This window comes from Coturnix japonica, unplaced genomic scaffold, assembly GCF_001577835.2.
Source record: "Coturnix japonica isolate 7356 unplaced genomic scaffold, Coturnix japonica 2.1 chrUnrandom507, whole genome shotgun sequence".
NCBI classification, from domain to species: Eukaryota; Metazoa; Chordata; class Aves; order Galliformes; family Phasianidae; genus Coturnix; species Coturnix japonica.
The window spans coordinates 64,444-84,516 of NW_015439896.1; the positions used below are offsets into that span (position 1 = coordinate 64,444).

The window sequence follows — 20,073 nt, forward strand, 5'->3', positions numbered from 1 at the left end:
TTAGGGACCCTCACCCCCCCCCACAGACGAAGGAGCCGACGGCGACGAGGACGACGAGGACGAATGGGATGAATGAGGCTCAGTGGCGCCCCCTGGCGGCCAAAGCGAGTTACGCCCCCCGACCCCCATTGGAAATAAAGGGCGGCGGATTAACACGGCGCTGCCCGTTAATTAGAGCGTTAATGAGAGATTAATTAAGCGTCGTTAATTGGGGTTAATGGGCGGAAATGACGCGTCAAAGCGATAACGAGCGGCGATTAAAGGCGATTAATGGTGACGGCGGTTTGTGGGTTTATCGGGACAAGGAGCGCGGGCCCCGATTGGGGCGGTATTAAAACAGCGACAGGACTCGGAAAATGGGGAGAAAAACGCAAATTTAGGGCAAAATGAGCCCGCCGCAATGGACGACGGGAAGGATGTAAATGAGGCGGCCCAACAGCCAATCAGCGCGAGGCGGGGGCGGTGCTAAAGGAGGAGCGGGCGCGCGGTGCATGACGGGAGGAAACGGAAAAAAAAAAGGAGAAAAAAAAAAAAAAAAAAAAAAAAAAAAAAAAAAAAAAAAAAGGCGGGGGCGGGAACCGGGAAAAAAGGGAAAAAAGATGGCGGAAAATTTAAAAGGTGAGCGCGCGGCTACGGCGGGAAACGGGACTTTCCCGCGCTTTTCGGCGCGCGCCCGCGGGGTGGGGGGGGGAGGAACGTGGGGGGACCACCCAGGTGGGAGACCCCCGGGAGACCCCGGTATTAAACCCCGTATTAACCCCTGTATAAACCCTGTATTAACCCCTATATAAACCCTGTATTAACCCCTATATAAACCCTGTATTAACCCCTATGTGATCCCCTATGTAACCCATTGTACGATCCCCTGTGTCATCCCCTATGTCACCCCCCGTGTCAACCCCCGTGTAATCCCCTATGGGACCCCCCGTGCGACCCCCTGTGTAACCCCCTGTATAACCCCCTATGTCACCCCCTGTGTAACCCCCTGTATAACCCCCTATATGACCCCCTATGTCACCCCCTATGTCAACCCCTGTGTAACCCCCTGTGTGACCCCCTATGGGACCCTCTATATGATCCCCTATGTCACCCCCCGTGCGACCCCCCCCCCCCGTGCGACCCCCTGTGTAACTCCCTATGTCTCTCCCTGTATAACCCCCTGTATAACCCCCTATGGGACCCCTATGGGCCCCCCCTGAGACCCCTGTGCCCCCCAGGCTGCTCGGTGCGCTGTAAATCGACGTGGCTGCAGCTGCAGGAGCTGTGCCGGGCCCGGGGGCTGCGCTGCGCCGCGCTCGGCGTCACCCGCAGGAACCTGGTGGAGTTCGAGGTGGAATATTTGTGTGACTACAAACGGAGCGGGGTGAGAAACTACGGGGGGAAACGGGGGGGAACGGGGGGATACGGGGCCCCACAGTGCGTTAAATGGGCGATGGGAGGGACGGGGTGAACCCAGAGACCCCCCCCAACTTACACCTTCAGACCCGGTGGGTGATTGGAGGACGGGGGGGTTATGGGGAGGGACGGTCAGAGCTCAGACCCCCCCCAACAGAAGGAGTTAAAGCAGGAGAGTTAATTGTAATGTTAATTGTAGCTTAAATGGGTGATGGGGGATATAGGGGGGCTGCTGTGATGTTAATTGTATTTTAAATGGGTGATGGGGGACATAGGGGGGCTGCTGTGATGTTAATTGTACCTTAAAGGGGTGATGGGCACATAGGGGGGCTGCTGTGACCTGAGAGCCCCTCCACATTGAGGTATAAGGATCCTGAGACCTAAATCTGCTCCCCAAAATGGCCATAGAGGCTCCAAGGGACACACTGTGCCCTCAGATCCACCCCCACAAAATAATAATGGCTTATAGGGTCATCAGGACAGGTGCTTATAGGGACAGGTGCTGCCCAATTACTGCATAAATGGGATATAGGGGCAGTTATAGGGACAGGTGCTGCCCAATTACTGCATAAATGGGATATAGGGGCACTTATAGGTTCAGGTGCTGCCCAATTACTGTATAACATGGGATATAAGGGCACTTATAGGGACAGGTGCTGCCCAATTACTGCATAACATGGGATATAGGGGCAGTTATAGGGACAGGTGATTATTACTGCACAACAAGGGATATAGGGGCACTTATAGGGATAGTTAATGCATAAAATAGGGGCTCTTGGAGGGACACTGATGCCCAAGATCCCACTCAAACTGGTTGACATGGACCCCGAACCCTCTATAAAGGGAACCATGAACTGTAGGGGTCCCGGGGTGGGGGTCCCAGGAGGGGGGGGCTCCAAATGTTCTCACCCCCTGCCCTTCCCCCCCAGGGTGATGAGTTCTACCTGGTGAAGTGGCGGGGGTACCCGGACAGCGCCAACACCTGGGAGCCCCGCAAGAACCTGCGCTGCCGGGGGCTGCTCAAGCAGCTGCACCAGGACCTGGCGCGTGCCCCGGGGGGGCCGGTGAGACCCGGACCCCGAGGTTTGCCCCCCCGCGTCTCCTCGTACCTGGTGCAGAAGGCGGAGCAGCGTCAGGCGCTGCGGCGCTGGGAGCAGCAGCTCAACAGCACCCGCAGCCATCGAGGCCGCATCGCCGTAGAGAACGAGGTGGACTTGCACGGCCCCCCCCGGGACTTCGTCTACATCAACGAGTACAAAGTGGGGGCTGGGATCCAGCTGACCCCCGTGGCCGTGGGCTGCGAGTGCAGCGACTGCATGGCCGAGGCGGCGGGCGGCTGCTGCCCCGGGGCCTCGCACAATAAGTTCGCCTACAACGAGGCCGGGTTGGTGCGAATCCGGGCCGGGCTGCCCATCTATGAGTGCAACTCCAGGTGCCGCTGTGGCTCCGAGTGCCCCAACCGCGTGGTGCAGAAGGGGATTCGCTACAACCTCTGCATCTTCCGCACCGGCAACGGGAGAGGATGGGGAGTGAGAACCATGGAGCGCATCCGCAAGAACAGCTTCGTGATGGAGTACATCGGGGAGGTGAGCGGGGACGGGGACGGGGGTAGGGGTGGTTACGGTTAGGGTAAGGGTTAGGGTAGAGGTAGGGCTGCTTAGGGTTAGGGTAAGGGTAAAGGTTAGGGTACGGTAGAGGTAGGGTTGCTTAGGGTTAGGATAGAGTTAGGGTTGGTTAGGGTAAGGGTTAAGGTAGAGGTAGGGCTGCTTAGGGTTATGGTAGATTATGGGTTGTTTAGGGTTAGGGTAGATTATGGGTTGCTTAGGGTTAGGGTAAGGATTAGGGTAGAGGTAGGGTTGCTTAGGGTAAGGGTAAGGATTAGGGTAGAGATAGGGTTGGTTAGGGTTGCTTAGGGTTAGGGTAAGGGTTAAGGTAAAGGTAGGATTGGTTAGGGTAAGGGTAGTTGCTGTGCTGTGGCTGCAGTGCATTCACAATGTGGGATTCAACTCTGGGTGGTGCTTTGTTGCTGCTGTGATAGCAGTGTGATGATGCTGTATTGCTGTGATAGCAGTGTGATGGTGCAGAGCTGGCAGTGTGATGGTGCAGAGCTGGCAGTGTGATGGTGCAGAGCTGGCAGTGTGATGGTGCAGGGCTGGCAGTGTAATTATGCTGTAATAGCAGTGTGATGGTGCTGTGATAGCAATGTGATGGTGCAGTGATAGCAATGTGATGGTGCAGTGATAGCAGTGTGATGGTGCTGTGATGCTGTAGTGCTGTGATATTGTGATGTGATGGTGCTGTGATAGCAGTGTGATGGTGCTGTGATAGCAATGTAATGATGATATAATAGCAATGTGATGGTGCAGTGCTGCTGCCTCCCCTGCAGATCATCACCTCGGAAGAGGCTGAGCAGTGTGATGATGCTATGATGCTGTATTGCTGTGATAGCAATGTAATGCAGTGCTGCTGTGATAGCAATGTGATGATGCTGTAATAGCAATGTGATGATGCTATGATGCTGTATTGCTGTGATAGCAATGTGATGGTGCAGTGATAGCAGTGTGATGGTGCTGTGATGCTGTAGTGCTGTGATATTGTGATGTAATGGTGCTGTGACAGCAGTGTAATTATGCTGTGATATAGTGATGTGATGGTGCAGTGCTGTGATAGCAGTGTGATGATGTGATAGCAGTGTAATGATGTGATAGCAGTGTAATGATGTGATAGCAGTGTAATGATGTGATAGCAGTGTAATGATGCTGTATTGCTGTGATAGTGGTGTGATAATGGCATAATGATGCTGTAGTGCTGATATAGCAATGTAATAGTGCTGTGCTGCTGTGATATAGTGATAGCAGTGTGATGATGCTGTAATAGCAATGTGATGATGCTATGATGCTGTATTGCTGTGATAGCAATGTAATGGTGCTGTAATAGCATTATAATGGTGCAGTGCTGCTGCCTCCCCTGCAGATCATCACCTCGGAGGAGGCTGAGCAGTGTGATGATGCTGTGATAGCAATGTAATGATGCTGTAATAGCAGTGTGATGATGCTGTGATAGCAATGTAATGATGCTGTAATAGCAGTGTGATGGTGCTGTGATAGCAATGTGATGATGCTATGATGCTGTAGTGCTGTGATATAGTGATGTAATGGTGCTGTAATAGCAGTGTGATGGTGCTGTAATAGCAATGTAATGGTGCTATAATAGCAATGTAATGGTGGCTGCCTCCCCTGCAGATCATCACCTCGGAGGAGGCTGAGCAGTGTAATGATGCTGTGATATAGCAATGTGATGGTGCTGTGATAGCAGTGTAATGATGTGATAGCAGTGTGATGGTGCTGTAATAGCAATGTAATGGTGCTGTAATAGCAATGTAATGGTGGCTGCCTCCCCTGCAGATCATCACCTCGGAGGAGGCCGAGCGCCGCGGGCAGGTGTACGACCGTCAGGGCGCCACGTACCTGTTCGACCTGGACTACGTGGAGGACGTGTACACCGTGGATGCCGCCCACTACGGGAACATCTCCCACTTCGTCAACCACAGCGTGAGTGAGGCCGCAGCCCCTTACCCTGATCCATGGGGGGGCTCCTGGGGTCGGCTGGGCTCCTTCTGACCCCTCCCCACCCCCTGCAGTGCGACCCCAACCTGCAGGTCTACAATGTCTTCATTGAGAACCTGGACGAGCGCCTGCCCCGCATCGCCCTCTTTGCCACCCGGCCCATCCGCGCTGGCGAGGAGCTCACGTTCGACTACAACATGCACGGTGGGCATCCACAGCATGGGGCAACCCCACACCCTGAGACCCCCGGCCCAAAGTCAGGCAGGATCCCCTGGGACATGGGCGGGCATCTCACAGGGGCCTTGGTTGATGTATGGCGTGCAATACAGGGATCCCAACAGGTTGATATGGCTGTGCATACAGGGGATCCACAGGTTGATAATGGCTGTGGCCATACAGGGGATCCCAGCCAGGTTGATATGGCTGTGATACAGGGATTCCCACAGGTTGATGATGGCTGTGCATACAGGGGATCCACAGGTTGATTATGGCTGTGGCATACAGGGGAATGCCCCACAGGTTGATATGGCTGTGCATACAGGGGATCCCACAGGTTGATATGGCTGTGAGTACAGGGGATCCCACAGGTTGATATGGCTGTGCATACAGGGGATCCCACAGGTTGATATGGCTGTGCATACAGGGGATCCCACAGGGCTCTGGAGTTGGCTCCAGTCCTGCAATGCCCTGAGCTCCATCCCAGCCCTACAGCACAACCCCCCACCCCACAGGCTCTGCCCCTGCCCCACGCTGCTGCTGTAAGGACTGTGGGGGCAGCTGGAGCCTCGTCCTTCTCTTATTGCCCTCCTCCTCCCCACAGTGGACCCGGTGGACGCAGAGAGCACCCGCATGGACTCCAACTTTGGACTGGCCGGGGGGGCCCTGAGCAGCTCCCCCCGCTCCCGGGGCCGCATTGAGTGCAAATGTGGGGCTGCCGCCTGCCGCAAGTACCTCTTCTGACCCCAAAGTCACGCCGGGGGGTTGCAAACACACGTGTTGAACACAGCAGGGGGTCTGTGCCGTACCGTGGGAGGGGGAACAGAGGTGGGGGGGGGTCCCGTCACGCGTGCTGCCGGCGCCAAACGATGACGGTCCCAGCGGCGTCGCTGGAGGCCAGCAGGCTCTCGTCGCAGTTGAAGGCGACGGCCAGCACGGCGTGTCCGTGGCCCTGCAGCGTGTTGACCGTGGCGCGGGCGGAACGGCCCACATCAAAGAAGTGCACACAGGCGTCCTCGCTGCCCGTCACTGGGGGGTGGAAGGGAAAGAGGGTTGGGGGCGGCCCCGTGGCTGTGTCCCACCCCCACCAATGCCCACTACGAACCCACGCAGGCGCCCTGGCGGAAGGACATCAATGGGCAGAAGCAGCTGCGCAGCGGTTGCTCCCGGTGCCGTGTGGGGAAACTGCGGCGTAATCGCAGCCCCGGTGCTCCCGAGCCTTCCTCCTCCACCACGCTGCAGAGGGACAATGTCAGCCCCGCGGGCATGGCCCCACAGACCCCACACAGACCCCATCCTGGCCCCATAGACATCCACAGCCCTGCTGGGGCAGCCCCACAGCCAGGTCTCAAGGGATGATTATTGCCCCCAAAACACCCCTCAAACCCCCCCCCCGCCCCCCTCAGCCAGATCTCGGGGGTCTCTGCTGCTCCCAGGGTGCCCCCCCACCGGAAGAGCAGCAGGCGGTCGGGGCAGGCGTTGACCAGCAGGGACGGGTCGGGAGCCTCACGGCTGGCCCAGGCTCGAGCTGACAGCGACGTGATGGATCCACCCGCCTGCACCACCACGCGGGAGGCTTTGGTCAGGCGCCCTGGGGGAGAGGGGGACACAGTGAGAGGTGGGGGTACAGTGAGGAGACATGGGGTATGGTGAGATGAGGTACAGTGAGGAGATATGGGGGTACAGTGAGGAGATATGGGGTACAGTGAGAGGTGGGGGTACAGTGAGGAGATATGGGATACAGTGAGGAGGGCTCCACTCCACCCACACTCTGCCCCACATACCGGTGCCGGGGTCACACAGGAAGGAGGAGATGGAGCCACGATCGTCACCGGCCCATAGCACCCGGCCAGGGGCATCGAAGCACAGCGCCAGCACCCGGCCCGGCAGCCGCCCTGCGCCGCCACGGGCTGCCTTCCCCGTGGAGATATTGACCACCCGAACCATGTGCCGGGCACTGCCCACCTGAGGGACAAATGGGGTGAGATGGGACAGGAACAGGAGGGGGGTGTGGGATGGGAGGTAGGATGGAGTGTGATGGTGGGACACGTGAAGGGGGTGGGCACAGGGATGTGGTGATGGACAGGGCATGGGGATGCAGTGCTGGGTCACAGAGAGGGGGTGCAGAGATAGGGATGGGGTGAAGTGACAGCGATGGGGTGAGGTGATGGGACACAGATGTGGTGAGGAGCAGGGTGTGGGAACACAGTGCTGGGTCACAGTGATAGGATGCAGTGATAGGGACGGGATGATAGGACACAGTGATGTGACAGTGGCAGGGATGGATATAAAAGTGGGTCAGGTGCTGGTGATGGCAATATTGGGCCAGGTGGTGATGGTAGTATTGGGTCAGGCGCTGGTGATGGCAGCACTCACCACGGTGAGGTTGTTGTTGAGGGGCTGGAAGGCGCAGCAGAGCAGTGCAGCCCCATCGGGGTCGGGCACACGGCGGATGCAGCGGCCGTCGTTGGGCGCCCAGAGGCGCAGTGTCCCGTCCAGGGAGGCCGACACCAAGACGTCGTTGGACAGTGACCACGCAAAGTCAGCCACGCCGCCATCGTGGCCCCGCAGCACCCGCAGCACTGACGGCGGCCCCGGTGCCAGCCGACACACGGAGATGGTGCCGTCCAGCGAGCAGCAGGCCAGCAGGTGCCGGTCATCGTGGGCAAACTGCACCTTGGGCACTGCAAACAGCGTCAGCTCCGCGTCGCCTGCCCCCCCAGCAGCCCCCAGCCCTCGTTCCCAGCTCCCCGTTACCGGCACTGTCCGTGTGCTGGTCGAAGACGTGGTAGACGCCGGCGAAGGCGTAGTTCTCACTCAATGTTGTGTCTCCTGCCATGGCCCGACTCGCCTCTGCCAGCGGTGTGGGCACGACGCCGGGGGGGCTGCGGGGTCAGTGATGGAACGTGGACCCCCCCCCTCCCAACAAGAAAAGAAACCAACCCCAAACCTCACAGCGGAGCTCACCGCTCGTCTGTGCTCCCACGGGGGGCTCCAGGGTGGGAACCACGGCTCAGGGACCTCCTGTGGCCACGGGGGGCACGTGGATCCTCCTCAAAGTCCTGGGGGGGAGAATTGGGGTGTGGGGGCTCCAGAGCTGCCCCAATTGCCTCCAGGGGGGCTACGGGGAGCTCAAATGCCCCCCACGAGTTATACTAACCCCAAAATAATGATGTGAGTCCAGATCTCCCCCACAGTGAGTTACAGGGACCCTGTGACCCCAAACGTTCCCCAGATGGGCCATAGGAACCCAGTGTGGGTGCTGTGACCCCCAGCATCCCCTATATGGGCTATAGGAACCTGGGATGGATGCTGTAACCCCCAACATCCCCTATATGGGCCATAGGAACCCGGGATGGCTGTTGTGACCCCAAATGCCCCCTCTCAAATAATTTAGAGACCCCTGGATAACCACAACGACCCCAGATCCTCCCCAATATCTCACTGTTGTCCAGATATGACTGCTGTAACCCCATTGTCCCCCAGCCCCCCTGTACCCCCATACAACCCCCAATCCTCCCACTATCTCACTGCTGTCCAGCTGTGTCCCCATTGCCCCCCTCTCTCCCCGTACCCTCATACAACCCCCAATCCTCCCCATATCTCACTGCTATCCAGCTGTGACCCCATTGCCCCCCAATTCCCCCATACAACCCCCAATCCTCCCACTATCTCACTGCTGACCCCATTCCCCCCATTCCCCCCGTACCTCCATCCTGTCCAGCGTTGTCCTGCTGGCCCTATTACCCCCCATTACCCCATTCCCCCGTACCTCCATCCCTGTCCAGGCCGTTGTCTGGCTGGCCTAATTACCCCATCCCCATTCCCCGTTACCTCCACTCCTGTTCTCAGCCGTTGTCGCTGTGGCCCATATTTACCCCCCATTACTCACCTTATGGAGATCATCAGTGTGAACACTGTTAAGTCAGCTGTGAGCAAGTGTGGGGTCAGGCTGGGAGCAAACAGGTGAAAAGTTAGTGTAGCTGGTGTCTCTGAGGGGTGGAGTTCGGACTCCTCTGAGACCTGCTATTTAAGGGACTGACCTCGACTAAGGCCAGCATTCCTGCTTGGAGGTGCTTGCCAGGGGATCGTCTCTAGCTCTGGTGAGTTCTTTTTCCTTATTACCTTCTGTATTTCCATCATTTTCCTTGTAATTGCCATTCTTGTTAGTACTGGTATAGTTACTGCCAATACACCCCCATTACCCCCACCCTGTCCAGCGTTGTTCCTGCTGGCCCTATTCCCCCCATTCACCCCATTCCCCCGACTCCATCCTGTCAGCGTTGTCCTGCTTGGCCTATTGCCCCATAAATTCACCACTATTACCCCCCGCGATTACCCCCATTGTCCACCCATTCCCTCCATTACCTCCATCTTGCAGCGTTAGTCCTGCTGGCCCTGCATTACCGCTATTACCCCTCATTCACCCCTATTAGCCCCATTACACTCATCTGTCCAGCGTGTTCCTGCTGGCCCCATTTACCTACGTATTACCCGCCCATTACCCATTGTCCCTCCTACTCCCATCCCCCCATTACCTCCAGCCTGTTCCAAGCGTTGTCCTGCTGGCCCTGCATGTTGCCGTTGGCCGCTGGTGTGGCCCTGCAGCTGCCGCCGTCTGACAGCGCCCCGTAGCGCTGCTGTAGGATCTGGCCCGACCCTCCAGGTACCATCTCCGCGTCCCTCCGTCCATCGCCCCGCCCTGCGGCGCGCTCGCTCAGCAGCATCTGGCTGCGGCGCCGCACGTACTGAGTGCGGGGAACTGCGGGCACTGCGGGGCTGCGGTAGGCCGCGTACCTGCGGGGATGGAGAACACGGTCAGGCCGCGGTTGGGTACCACACACAGAGCCCCCCCCACACACAGGCCCGGCCTCACCGCGCGTCCACCGCCAGCACCTGCTGCATCCACGGCGCCCATGGCGGCGCCAAACCCCGGTGACTGCCCGTCCTCTGCTCCCCGCTTGGCGCTAAAACCAGCCGCGCCCAACTGCCAAGATGGCGGCGCGCGTCTCCCCGGCGACAAGAAGGGGGCGGGGCTTCGTGTGCCGGCAATAGGGGAGGAGGAAGGCGGGGCTAAGTGGCGTCTTTTGATTGTGATTCTGTCCTAACAGCATTAAGCACTTCCCTCTGCGCCTCGCTTTACGGGCTTGTCGCCGCTCTATCTACCTTTACGACGGACGGTGACGCGTTTACGGGCAGCGGGCCAGCACGGGCCGAGCGCGGGGTTGACTGTGGGGCGGGGGGGGCAATGGGGGGGTAAAAGGAACAACTGGGGGGCAATGGGGGGGGATAAGGGACCAATGGGGGGTAATGGGGGCAATGGGGTAGCAGGGAGATAAATGGGGTGGTAACGGGGCAAGTTGTGGGCCGCTAGTGTTAATTGGGGCCTAATGAGGGGTAATTTGGTGCAATTGGGATCATTGTGGGGGGCAGTGGAGCGCTATAGGGGTCAATGGGGGGCACTATGGGGTCACCTGGGGGCAATGGGGGCACTATGGGGTTACATGGGGGGCAATGGGGGGCACTATGGGGTTACCTGGGGGCAATGGGGGCATTATGGGGTTACATGGGGGGCAATGGGGGGCAATGGGGTTTCTTGGGGTCACCTGGGGGCAGTGGAGATCTTTAGGGTTCCTTATGGGGCACTATGGGGTTACCTGGGAGTCAGTGGGGTTCTTTGGGGTTTCTTGGGGCAGTGGGGTTCTTTGGGGGGCACTGGGGGCATTATGGGGTTCTTTGGGGGCAGTGTGGTTCTTTGTGGGGCACTATGGGGTTTTTGGGGTCCCCTGGGCCGTGTTTTGTGTCTGTGGTGCATCCTGTCCCCCCCAGCCCCGCCATGGCGCGATGCCCCTGGCCGTGAGGTGGCCGTTCCCTGCGGGGCCGCCGCTCTGCAGCCGCCTGGTGCTGGGCCTGGTGGGCACCTACAGCTGCCTGTGGACCCGTGAGTGCCCCCCAGCCCTGAGCCTTACCCAGCACTGAGGGGTGGGGGTCCTCACCTTGTCCCCCCCCCCATTACAGGGTACCTGAACCGCCTGCGGGTGCACAACGCTGAGGTGCTTCATGAGCTGGTGGAGCGACGGGGGCCGCGCACCCCCCTCCTCACCCTCTCCAATCATCAGTCCTGCATGGATGACCCACACTTGTGGGGTGCGTGGGGCTGGGGGGGGCTCAATAGTGGCTGGGGGGGGGATTTTGGGGGGCTCAATAGTGGCTGGGGGGGTTATTTTGGGAAGGCTCAATAGTGGCTGGGGGGGGGTATTTGGGGAGTTCTCTGGGGGTCCCATGGGGGCGTCTCATTGTCTCTGTGCCCTTTTGCCACCCCCAGGTTCCCTGAAGCTTCGCCACATTTGGAGCCTTCACAAGATGCGCTGGTGAGATCCAGGGGGTGGTGGGGGGTGGGTGAGGCTTCCCATTGCCCCCCCCTCATATTGTGGCCAACCCCAGGACCCCCACGGCCGCAGACATTTGCTTCACCCGAGAGCTGCACTCACGGTTCTTCAGCCTGGGCCGCTGCGTCCCGGTGTGTCGCGGTGAGGGCTGTTACTGGGAGCACACGGGGAGACCCGGGGGGGCTCCGTTCATCGCGGGTGGGGGGCTCCGTTCATCCCAGGTGGGGGGGCTCCATTCATCGCGGGTGGGGGGCTCCGTTCATCCTGGGTGGGGGGCTTCGATCTCCGCAGGGGACGGCGTGTACCAGCGTGGGATGGACTTCATCCTGGAGAAACTCAATCAGGGAGATTGGGTGCACGTCTTCCCCGAGGGTACGGGGGGTCTGAGGGGTCTTGGGGGGGTTGATGGGGGGGGTGGGACTCAGAGTCCCGTCCTAATGCCCTCCCTGTTATGGTTCCCACAGGCAAAGTGAACATGGGGCAGGAGTTCGTGCGCTTCAAGTGGGGTGAGACCCCCGTGCCCGTCATCCCCCCCCGTGCCCCACGTTTTCCTCCCTGTACCTCACGGTTCCCCCCGTGTCCCAGCCAGGCATCGGGAGGCTCCTGGCTGAGTGTCGCCTGGACCCCATCGTGCTGCCCCTGTGGCACGGCGGTGAGTGGAGATTTGTAGGTTTTTGTTAGGGGGAGGGATGGGGGTTTGCTGTGGGGCTGGGCCCTGCTATGGGGCCAAGCCTTGCTGCTGAACATTGCTGACCCCATTGTTCCAGGCATGAATGATGTGCTGCCCAATGCCCCCCCCTACGTTCCCCGTGTGGGAAAGGTGAGTTGTTTGAGGGGGGAAATGGCACAAAAATAACACGCTGGGGGCGTTGGTGGGTGCTGACACTGTCCCACAGCGGATCACGGTGGTTGTGGGGCGACCGTTCAGCGTCCGACCCCTCCTGGAGCGGCTGAAGGCTGAAGGCACCTCGACAGTGAGTGTTTGTGGGGTCGTGGGGCTGCTCTGCCCCATTTGCAGGTTGTGGGGTGGGGGAGGTTCTGTGGGTCCCTTCCCGTACCTGTGTCCTGTAGGTGGAGATGAGGAAAGCGCTGACAGATTTTGTGCAGCGGGAATTCGAGGCACTGAGGAGCCACGCACGGACCTTACACCCAACCTCATAACCCATAACCTGTGGGGCTGCCCCACAGACAGACAGACAGACAGTGCCAATAAAGGTGGTCGTATTTTACAGCCCCCTCCACATTGTGTCCCCTCAGTCCCACAGATGTGGGGACGCCACTCCTGATCCCAAACCTTTATTGAAGCTCAAACAATGGGGTGAGAAAGGTGAGCAGGGGCAGAGCCCCCAAAATGGGGCTAAAAACCCCCAGACGGGGCCAAAGCCGCACCCTGGGGCTCAGCCCCCATCCCGCCACCCTATAACAGAAGTGCAGTTCCCCGTTGCCTCGCAGGTGAGTGAACCTCCTTAGGAACTAAGTCCCAGTGGCTGTGGTGTGGTCCCGGATGGAGGCCGTCCCATCACTCCTCCTTCTTGTCTCGGGGGCCGTCGTGGGCTGCCTGGTGGGGGGGGGATAAACAGAATGACCCCTCTGTGCCCCTACAGCCCATCCCAGCCCCTCTCCCACTGCCCCCATCCATCCCAGCCCCTCTCCCACTGCCCCCATCCATCCCAGCCCCTCTCCCTCTGTCCCCATCCATCCCAGCCCCTCTCCCTCTGTCCCCATCCATCCCAGCCCCTCTCCCTCTGTCCCCATCCATCCCAGCCCCTCTCCCACTGCCCCCATTAATCCCAGCCCCTCTCCCACTGCCCCCATTAATCCCAGCCCCTCTCCCACTGCCCCCATCCATCCCAGCCCATCTCCCACTNATCCCAGCCCCTCTCCCACTGCCCCCATTAATCCCAGCCCCTCTCCCACTGCCCCCATCCATCCCAGCCCATCTCCCACTGCCCCCATCCATCCCAGCCCCTCTCCCACTGTCCCCATCCATCCCAGCCCATCTCCCACTGCCCCCATTAATCCCAGTCCATCTCCCACTGCCCCCATTAATCCCAGCCCCTCTCCCATTGCTCCCAGTCCCTTCATTACCTGCAGCTTCGCGTGCTGCTCCAGCAGCCGGTCGTACTCCCGTGTCAGCCCCTCTGCCTGTCGCCTCATGGCCTGCACCTCATTCTCTGCCTTCTCCAGAGCTGTGGGGCAGGGAGGTCACCCCATAGAGCCCCCCTGCACCACCCCACCCCATTTCTCCTGCCCTTACTGCGCTTGCTGGCTGCCAGCTCCTCCTTCAGCTTCTCCACCTTTGCCTTCAGACTCTCATTCTCAGCCCGGCTGGGGGGTGCCGTGTCCTCTCCTGCCTCTTGCAGTTGCTGCAGGATGGGATGGAAGGTGTCAGAACCCCAATGACCACCTTAAACCCCCCCCAGAACCCCAGTATATCCCCTGGGACCCCACACAAAGCCACCCCCCCCCCATTTCACCTTACGCAACGCCTCGTTGTCCTCCATGTAGCGCCGCGCTGCCTGGCTCGCCCCCTCCGCCTGCTTGCGGAACGCTTGGCTGGACGCCCCCAGCTGCGCTTGCTGCGAGATCAGGGTGACCAGGCGCCGCAACAGGCTGCAAATGGGGACGTCAGCAGAGCCGTGCCCACCCCCCCCGGGACCCCATTCCTTCCTATGTACTCACAAGGACAGCAGCAGAGCAAAGCCGGCCAAGTAAAGGTTGCGTTGGGCTCGGAACAGCCGCATGTGGAAGTGCTCCAGAGCCCCCGGGGTGCTGGGCAGCGCTGCACGCTCAGGGGCGTTGTACTTACGGGTCTCCCTGTAGGCGTCTGTAGGGTGGGAGGTTATGGGGTGTTTGTTAGGGGTTATACAGAGGTTATGGGGTGTTAGGGTTATATAGAGGTTATGGGGTGTTAGGGGTTATACAGAGGTTATGGGGTGTTTGTTAGGGGTTATACAGAGGTGATGGAGACCCTATTAAACATTAGGATGGGGTCCTTGGGGTCGTCCCAATGGAGCTTTGTGGGTCCCCGTGGCTTTTGGGCAGCACCCCCCACCCTGGGCGGGGGTTGGAGTTATGGGGGGGGCTCAGGGCTCCATAGAGGCCGCGGAACACGTGGGAATGTATAGGATTAAGGAGAAATTAAAGGGGTTTAGGGGGAGTCGCACCCAGCAGCAGCAGCACCAGGATGACGATGAGCACCACGAAGGCCGTGTTGCCGTAGGCCACCGCCAGCCCCACCAGCCGCGACTTGAAGATCTTCTGCCATCTGTGGGGTGTTTATGGGGGGGTTAAGGGGGATTCCCGGCTTTGGGGACGCCCCCCCCCCCCACCCTGCTCACCTGGTGGGGGACACGAAGGGGACGCAGAGCAGCAGCACCAGGAAAACCTCGGCGTAAAGGAATGTGGCCACCACCGTCCACTGCAGACTCATGGCGGCCTGGGGGGGAACAGCGTCAACAGGACCCCAATAATCCCCATAAGGATCCCTAAGGACCCCAATAACTCCCATAAGGATCCCTAAGGACCCCAATAACTCCCATAAGGACCCCAATAATTCCCATAAGGATCCCTAAGGACCCCAATAATGCCCATAAGGACCCCACTAATGCCCATAAGAATCCCTAAGGACCCCAATAATTCCCCTAAAGACCCCAATAATTCCCATAAGGATCCTTAAGGACCCCAATAATTCCCATAAGGACCCCAATAATTCCCATAAGGATCCTTAAGGACCCCAATAACTCCCATAAGGATCCTTAAGGACCCCAATAACTCCCCGGCCCACCCCAATCCCCGTAGGAAGCCCCATTGCCGCCATAATCCCCCCATTAACCCCCTCCATCCCCCATTAACCCCCTCGTTCCCCCCCCCCCCGCCCCCCCTCGCCCCGCACCAGCCGCTGCCCCGCCGCCCACCGACGGAAACAGGAAGCTGCCCACCGGAAGTGCCCGCCCACGTCGGAGCTGGCGACCAATCAGCGCCGCATCGCGGGTCTCCTGCAGCGATGGGCGTTCATTGGGCGTTCGCGAAAACAATGGCGCCCACTAAATGAGGCGTTATATCCCGCAATGCACCTTGCCGGAAGTGACGCTATTGCGCATGATCAAAATGGCGACCGCTAATTGCCACGTTATATCCCAGAATACACCATACCGGAAGCGACACTACTGCGCATGGGCAAAATGGCGACCTCCAGATGCCTCGTTATGCCTCGTTATATCCCACAACCCACCTTGCCGGAAGTGATGCTATTGCGCATGTTCAAAATGGCGACCTCCAGATGCCTCGTTATGCCTCGTTATATCCCACAATGCACCATACCGGAAGCTACCATACTGCGCATGATCAAAATGGCGACCTCCAAGTGCCTCGTTATGCCTCGTTATATCCCACAATCCACCTTGCCGGAAGCGATACTATTGCGCATGTTCAAAATGGCGACCTCCAGTTGCCTCGTTATGCCACGTTATATCCCACAATGCACCATACCGGAAGCTACCATACTGCGCATGATTAAAATGGCGACCTCCAAGTGCCTCGTTATGCCGCGTTATATCCCACAATGCACCATACCGGAAGCTACCCTACTGCGCATGATCAAAATGGCGACCTCCAGGTGCCTCGTTATGCCGCGTTATATCCCACAATGCACCATACCGGAAGCTACCCTACTGCGCATGATCAAAATGGCGGCCTCCAGATGCCTCGTTATGCCGCGTTCGATCCCACAATGCACCTTGCCGGAAGTGACGCTATTCCTCACTATGAAAATGGCGCCCGCGACGTGCCGGGACTCTGTGGGGCTTTATTGGGCACTGTGGGGCTCACTGGGGCTTCTATGGGGCTCTGTGGGGCTCTATGGGGCACTGTGGGGCTCTATGGGGCACTGTGGGGCTTCAATGGGGCTTCTATGGGGCTCTGTCGGGCTTCTATTGGGTGCTATGTGTCTCTGTGGCTGTGTGGGGCCTCCACCATCACCACCATCATTCCCCTCACACCACCCACATCACTGCCCCCCCACCATTACCCCGATCAACCTCATCAACCCCATCAGCACCATCACCCCCATCGCCCCCATTGTCACCATCACCCCCATTATCCCCATTACCCCCATTACCCCACCATAGTCCCCCCACAGTTCACCACCACTGGTACCTCTCCCCCATTCATCACCGTTGTCCACCACCATCCACCGCTGTCACACCCATCACCTCCCCCCCACGTCACTGCCCACTTCCAAGTGGTTTTCTTCCACTCTAACCCGTCTTTTCTTGGTTTTCTTCTAATCTAACCCAAATTTTCTTGGTTTTCTTCCGCTCTGACCCGTCTTTTCTAGGTTTTACCTCGCCGTAATTTGTAAGTACTTGTTTTTCTTACACTCTAATCTGGCTTTTCCTGGTTTTCTTCTGCTCTTATTCTGCTTTTCTTGGTTTTCTTCCGCTTTACCCGTCTTTTCTTGTTTTTCTTGCACTCTAACCCAGCTTTTCTTGTATTTCTTCCGATCTAAACCTGCTTTTCTTGGTTTTCATATGCTCCAAAACATCTTTTCTTGGTTTTCCTCTGCTCTAACCCGTCTTATCTTGGTTTTCTTCTGCTCTAACTCTGGTTTTCTTGGTTTTCATCCGCTCTAACCCAACTTTTCCTTGTTTTCTGCTCTAACCCATCTTTTCTTGGATTTCTTCTGCTCTAACCTTGCTTTTCTTGGTTTTCATACAGTGGAACCCGTTTTTTCTTGGTTTTATTTTGCTATACCCTGCTTTTCTTGGTTTTCTCCCACTATACACCATTTTTCTTGGTTTTCTTCCGCTCTAGCCCAGCTTTTCTTGGTTTTCTTCTCCACTAACCCATCTTTACTTGGTTTTCTTCTGCTCTAACCTGTCATTACTTGGTTTTCTTCTGCTCTAACCCTGTTTTTATTGGTTTTCTTCTGCCACACTTGGCTTTTCTTGATTTTATTCCACTCTAACCCGTCATTACTTGGTTTTTTTCCGCTCTAACCCGTCTTTACTTGGTTTTCTTCTGCTCTATCATGTCTTCTCTTGGTTTTCTTCTGCTCTAACCCTGTTTTTCTTGGTTTTCTTCCGCTCTAATTCGACTTTTCCTTGTTTTCTTCTGCTCTATCCTGTCTTTTCTTGTTTTTTTCTGCTGTAACCCAGTTCTTCTTGGTTTTCTTCTCCTCTAACCCCTCTTTCCTTGGTTTTCTTCCGCTATAACCCGACTTTTCCTTGTTTTCTTCTGCTCTATTCTGTTTTTTCTTGGTTTTCTTCTCCTCTAACCCATCTTTTCTTGGTTTTCTTCCGCTCTAACCCGACTTTTCCTTGTTTTCTTCTGCTCTATCATGTCTTCTCTTGGTTTTCTTCTGCTGTAATCTTGCTGTGGTATGGTTTCCGTGCACTCTAACCCGGTTTTTTCTTGGTTTTATTTTGCTGTATACTGCTTTTCTTGGTTTTCTTCCGCTATTTGCCGTTTTTCTTGGTTTTCTTCCGCTATAACCCTGCTTTTCTTGGTTTTCTTCTGGTCTAACCCTGGTTTTCTTGGTTTTCTTCCGCTCTAACCCGACTTTTCCTTGTTTTCTTCTGCTCTATCATGTCTTTTCCTGAGAACTAAGTGTTCTCTGTTCATCTATTATGGGGTCCTTTTTCACTATTCAGTCTATCATCTACTCATCATCACATTCCAACATGGTTCCTTGTGTAACTCCATTGATACCTCCACATCTACATACAGCTTCATTGTCAAACATCAGCTCCGTGTCCCCCCCCATTGGCACCTCAACATCCCCCCCCAAACATCTCTGCCCCCCATCAGCTCAGCATTATTCCATTATCAGAACCAGAACTCACCTCCTGTAGTGCTGTTTCAGGCTGAGCAATGTGATGGCGGAGAAGCCAAGTCCTGGGGCTCCATCCAGCAGCTCTTGGTCCAAGGCAGCAACAGAGCAGAAGAGCTTCTTCACATGAGTAGATGTGACCTCAGCGAGGAGCTCCAGCAAATACCTGCTGCCTCCCAGTGCCAGCCCTTATATGAGCACCAGGAGGGGGCGGAGCCAGCCCTTCAGCCAATCGGATATGTTGCCTGCACTTGGGCTGTACTGCTGTGTCTCCGCCCCATCATGGCTTCCAACCATGACTAAGCATTTCTATTATATCACTCTAATTATATCATGATATCATCGCCCCCATCACCCCCCATCGTTCCAATGTCCCCCCCCATAACCTCCCCATCATCCCAACATCCCCCCAGCATCAACCTCAGAGTGGTGCCCACAGTGTCACCCCATTGCGACACTGAGATCTGCACCCCCGTGTCCATATACTGTGCTGTCATTTCTCCTCTATCCATAACCCTCCCCTTTAAGAACAAATAAATATAATTATTCACCTGTTATTGTTTTGTTTTTGTCTTTGTTCTTGATTGGAGCTGTTATGTAACATCCTAATTGGGCACCTGCTGAGGGGAGGGGACCACCCCATGGGCACAGGTGGGGGCCGTTGAGCTGTGGACTGTGATTGGTTGGAGCCTGGCTCCTCCCCTCCTTGACTGGTATTTAAGGGCTGGGAAGGGCAGGGGGCAGCATCAGTTCCAGCTCGGTGCTCCTATGGGAGCATTGAGGGAGAGGATTCTCCTTCTTTCTGCTTTCGAGCTCTGGATGCCATATGGGATGCGACTCTGCTTGGAGATCCTTTCCTTTGGGGTCAGTGGTGAGTCTTTGGCTTTGCAATGGGGTAAGGAATTTCTTCTTTATTACTGGGCTGATGTCTTCTCCTTTTGATTGCTCCTAACAGCACTTATGGATGGGGGTGAGAAGGAGCTGTATCTAGAGCCTCCTTCCTTTGGATGGAAGGCTCAGCCTTCACAATGGGGTGATCAATCCCTTCTTTATTGCAGGGTTTGGGGGTGGAATGGGTCACTTTGGGATGCTCCATCCCTACAGGTGTTTGAGGCTGTGGGACCTTGGTGTGGTGGTTGGGTACTGTCCCCATAGCAGGAGGGTTGAAAGGAGATGGTCATTCTTGTCCTCAGTGCTGATCATCATTTGATTCTATGCTCATATATTGCAGAGTATCAGCCCCAGTGCTGGCTCCTATGGGACGCTGTTCATCACTATCTCCATCTGGACACGGAGCCATTGGCTGCTGCTCTCTGGACTCGCTTCTACAGCCAGTTCTTCATCCATCTCATCATCTTCCCGTCCACTTGGTGTCTTCATCACTTGGACATGAGGACACTGTGGGGTCCTGTATCAGAGGCCTTGTTGAAGTCTAAGTAGATGATATCAGCAGGTCTTCCTTTGTCTGCTGATGTATCAGTGCCATCACAGAAGTCTATGAGGTCAGTCAATGAGGATTTGCCCTTGGTGAGGCCGTGTTGGTTCTCCATCGTCACCTCCTGCCTTCCATGAGCCCTGGGTCCTTCTATGAGGATCTCCATCGTCACCTCCTGCCTTCCATGAGCCCTGGGTCCTTCTATGAGGATCTCCATCATCACCTCCTGCTTCCATGAGC

At 57.0% G+C, this 20,073-nt stretch overlaps 6 protein-coding genes across 10 annotated transcripts in view; 4 read left to right on the forward strand and 2 right to left on the reverse strand.

The window, feature by feature from the left end:
* Positions 1–76, forward strand: part of WAS (WASP actin nucleation promoting factor) — a 5,781-nt gene extending 5,705 nt beyond the window's left edge. The window contains exon 11 of the mRNA XM_015850667.1: positions 5–76. Within this exon, the coding sequence (XP_015706153.1) occupies positions 5–76 (72 nt within the window). The remainder of the gene's footprint in view (positions 1–4) is intronic.
* Positions 77–570: 494 nt separating this feature from the next.
* SUV39H1 (suppressor of variegation 3-9 homolog 1) lies at positions 571–5,969 on the forward strand. Its single transcript, XM_015850677.1, has 6 exons — positions 571–618; positions 1,218–1,363; positions 2,325–2,981; positions 4,800–4,946; positions 5,036–5,165; positions 5,782–5,969. The coding sequence occupies exons 1-6, from the start codon at positions 600–602 to the stop codon at positions 5,919–5,921; spliced, it is 1,239 nt and encodes a 412-aa protein (XP_015706163.1). The 5' UTR covers positions 571–599; the 3' UTR covers positions 5,922–5,969.
* Positions 5,941–10,902, reverse strand: WDR13 (WD repeat domain 13). The gene is given in 12 exon segments (XM_032441707.1): positions 5,941–6,206; positions 6,283–6,413; positions 6,627–6,768; positions 6,962–7,142; positions 7,554–7,861; positions 7,935–8,062; positions 8,145–8,239; positions 8,887–8,949; positions 9,779–9,825; positions 9,828–9,882; positions 9,884–10,076; positions 10,835–10,902. Coding segments are annotated over 12 exon segments (1,596 nt in total). The 3' UTR covers positions 5,941–6,021.
* A 34-nt stretch (positions 10,903–10,936) lies between these two features.
* Positions 10,937–12,807, forward strand: TAZ (tafazzin). Of its 2 annotated transcripts, XM_015850670.2 has the most exons (10): positions 10,937–11,118; positions 11,196–11,324; positions 11,503–11,548; positions 11,622–11,707; positions 11,858–11,938; positions 12,031–12,072; positions 12,156–12,218; positions 12,334–12,386; positions 12,463–12,540; positions 12,638–12,807. In XM_015850670.2, exons 1-10 carry the CDS (start codon positions 11,022–11,024, stop codon positions 12,725–12,727), a joined length of 765 nt encoding a protein of 254 aa, XP_015706156.1. In that variant the 5' UTR covers positions 10,937–11,021; the 3' UTR covers positions 12,728–12,807. The 2 variants fall into 2 exon arrangements, with proteins under 2 accessions (XP_015706156.1, XP_032297600.1); XM_032441709.1 differs by having other exon boundaries at positions 11,622–11,938.
* A 39-nt stretch (positions 12,808–12,846) lies between these two features.
* Positions 12,847–18,515, reverse strand: BCAP31 (B cell receptor associated protein 31). 4 transcript variants are annotated; one of them, XM_015850674.1, is made up of 8 exons: positions 18,412–18,515; positions 14,908–15,005; positions 14,734–14,834; positions 14,249–14,393; positions 14,044–14,179; positions 13,824–13,932; positions 13,655–13,755; positions 12,847–13,124 (listed from the first exon to the last, which is right to left on the reverse strand). In XM_015850674.1, exons 2-8 carry the CDS (start codon positions 14,997–14,999, stop codon positions 13,086–13,088), a joined length of 723 nt encoding a protein of 240 aa, XP_015706160.1. In that variant the 5' UTR covers positions 15,000–15,005; positions 18,412–18,515; the 3' UTR covers positions 12,847–13,085. The 4 variants fall into 4 exon arrangements, with proteins under 4 accessions (XP_015706160.1, XP_015706161.1, XP_015706159.1 ...); XM_015850675.2 differs by lacking the exon at positions 18,412–18,515 and adding an exon at positions 15,508–15,605; XM_015850673.2 differs by lacking the exon at positions 18,412–18,515 and adding an exon at positions 15,484–15,577.
* LOC116652643 lies at positions 15,673–18,955 on the forward strand. The gene is made up of 2 exons (XM_032441710.1): positions 15,673–16,924; positions 18,432–18,955. The coding sequence occupies exon 1, from the start codon at positions 15,742–15,744 to the stop codon at positions 16,693–16,695; it is 954 nt and encodes a 317-aa protein (XP_032297601.1). The 5' UTR covers positions 15,673–15,741; the 3' UTR covers positions 16,696–16,924; positions 18,432–18,955.
* The last annotated feature ends 1,118 nt before the right edge of the window (positions 18,956–20,073 follow it).

What these genes read in the sequence shown, in the direction of transcription:
- TAZ (XM_032441709.1), top strand. Translation starts at nt 11,022, where the DNA reads ATGCCCCTGGCCGTGAGGTGGCCGTTCCCTGCGGGGCCGCCGCTCTGC. An exon ending in CTACAGCTGCCTGTGGACCC is followed by an intron (nt 11,119 to 11,195) that starts GTGAGTGCCCCC and finishes CCCCCATTACAG; the next exon opens with GGTACCTGAACCGCCTGCGG. An exon ending in GCTGCCCCTGTGGCACGGCG is followed by an intron (nt 12,219 to 12,333) that starts GTGAGTGGAGAT and finishes CCATTGTTCCAG; the next exon opens with GCATGAATGATGTGCTGCCC.
- LOC116652643 (XM_032441710.1), top strand. Translation starts at nt 15,742, where the DNA reads ATGGGCAAAATGGCGACCTCCAGATGCCTCGTTATGCCTCGTTATATC.
- SUV39H1 (XM_015850677.1), top strand. An exon ending in GTGACTACAAACGGAGCGGG is followed by an intron (nt 1,364 to 2,324) that starts GTGAGAAACTAC and finishes CTTCCCCCCCAG; the next exon opens with GGTGATGAGTTCTACCTGGT. An exon ending in TGATGGAGTACATCGGGGAG is followed by an intron (nt 2,982 to 4,799) that starts GTGAGCGGGGAC and finishes CCTCCCCTGCAG; the next exon opens with ATCATCACCTCGGAGGAGGC.
- BCAP31 (XM_015850674.1), bottom strand. Translation starts at nt 14,999, where the DNA reads ATGAGTCTGCAGTGGACGGTGGTGGCCACATTCCTTTACGCCGAGGTT. An exon ending in GCTGGCAGCCAGCAAGCGCA is followed by an intron (nt 13,756 to 13,823) that starts GTAAGGGCAGGA and finishes CCTGCCCCACAG; the next exon opens with CTCTGGAGAAGGCAGAGAAT. An exon ending in AGCAGCACGCGAAGCTGCAG is followed by an intron (nt 13,125 to 13,654) that starts GTAATGAAGGGA and finishes CCCCCCCACCAG; the next exon opens with GCAGCCCACGACGGCCCCCG.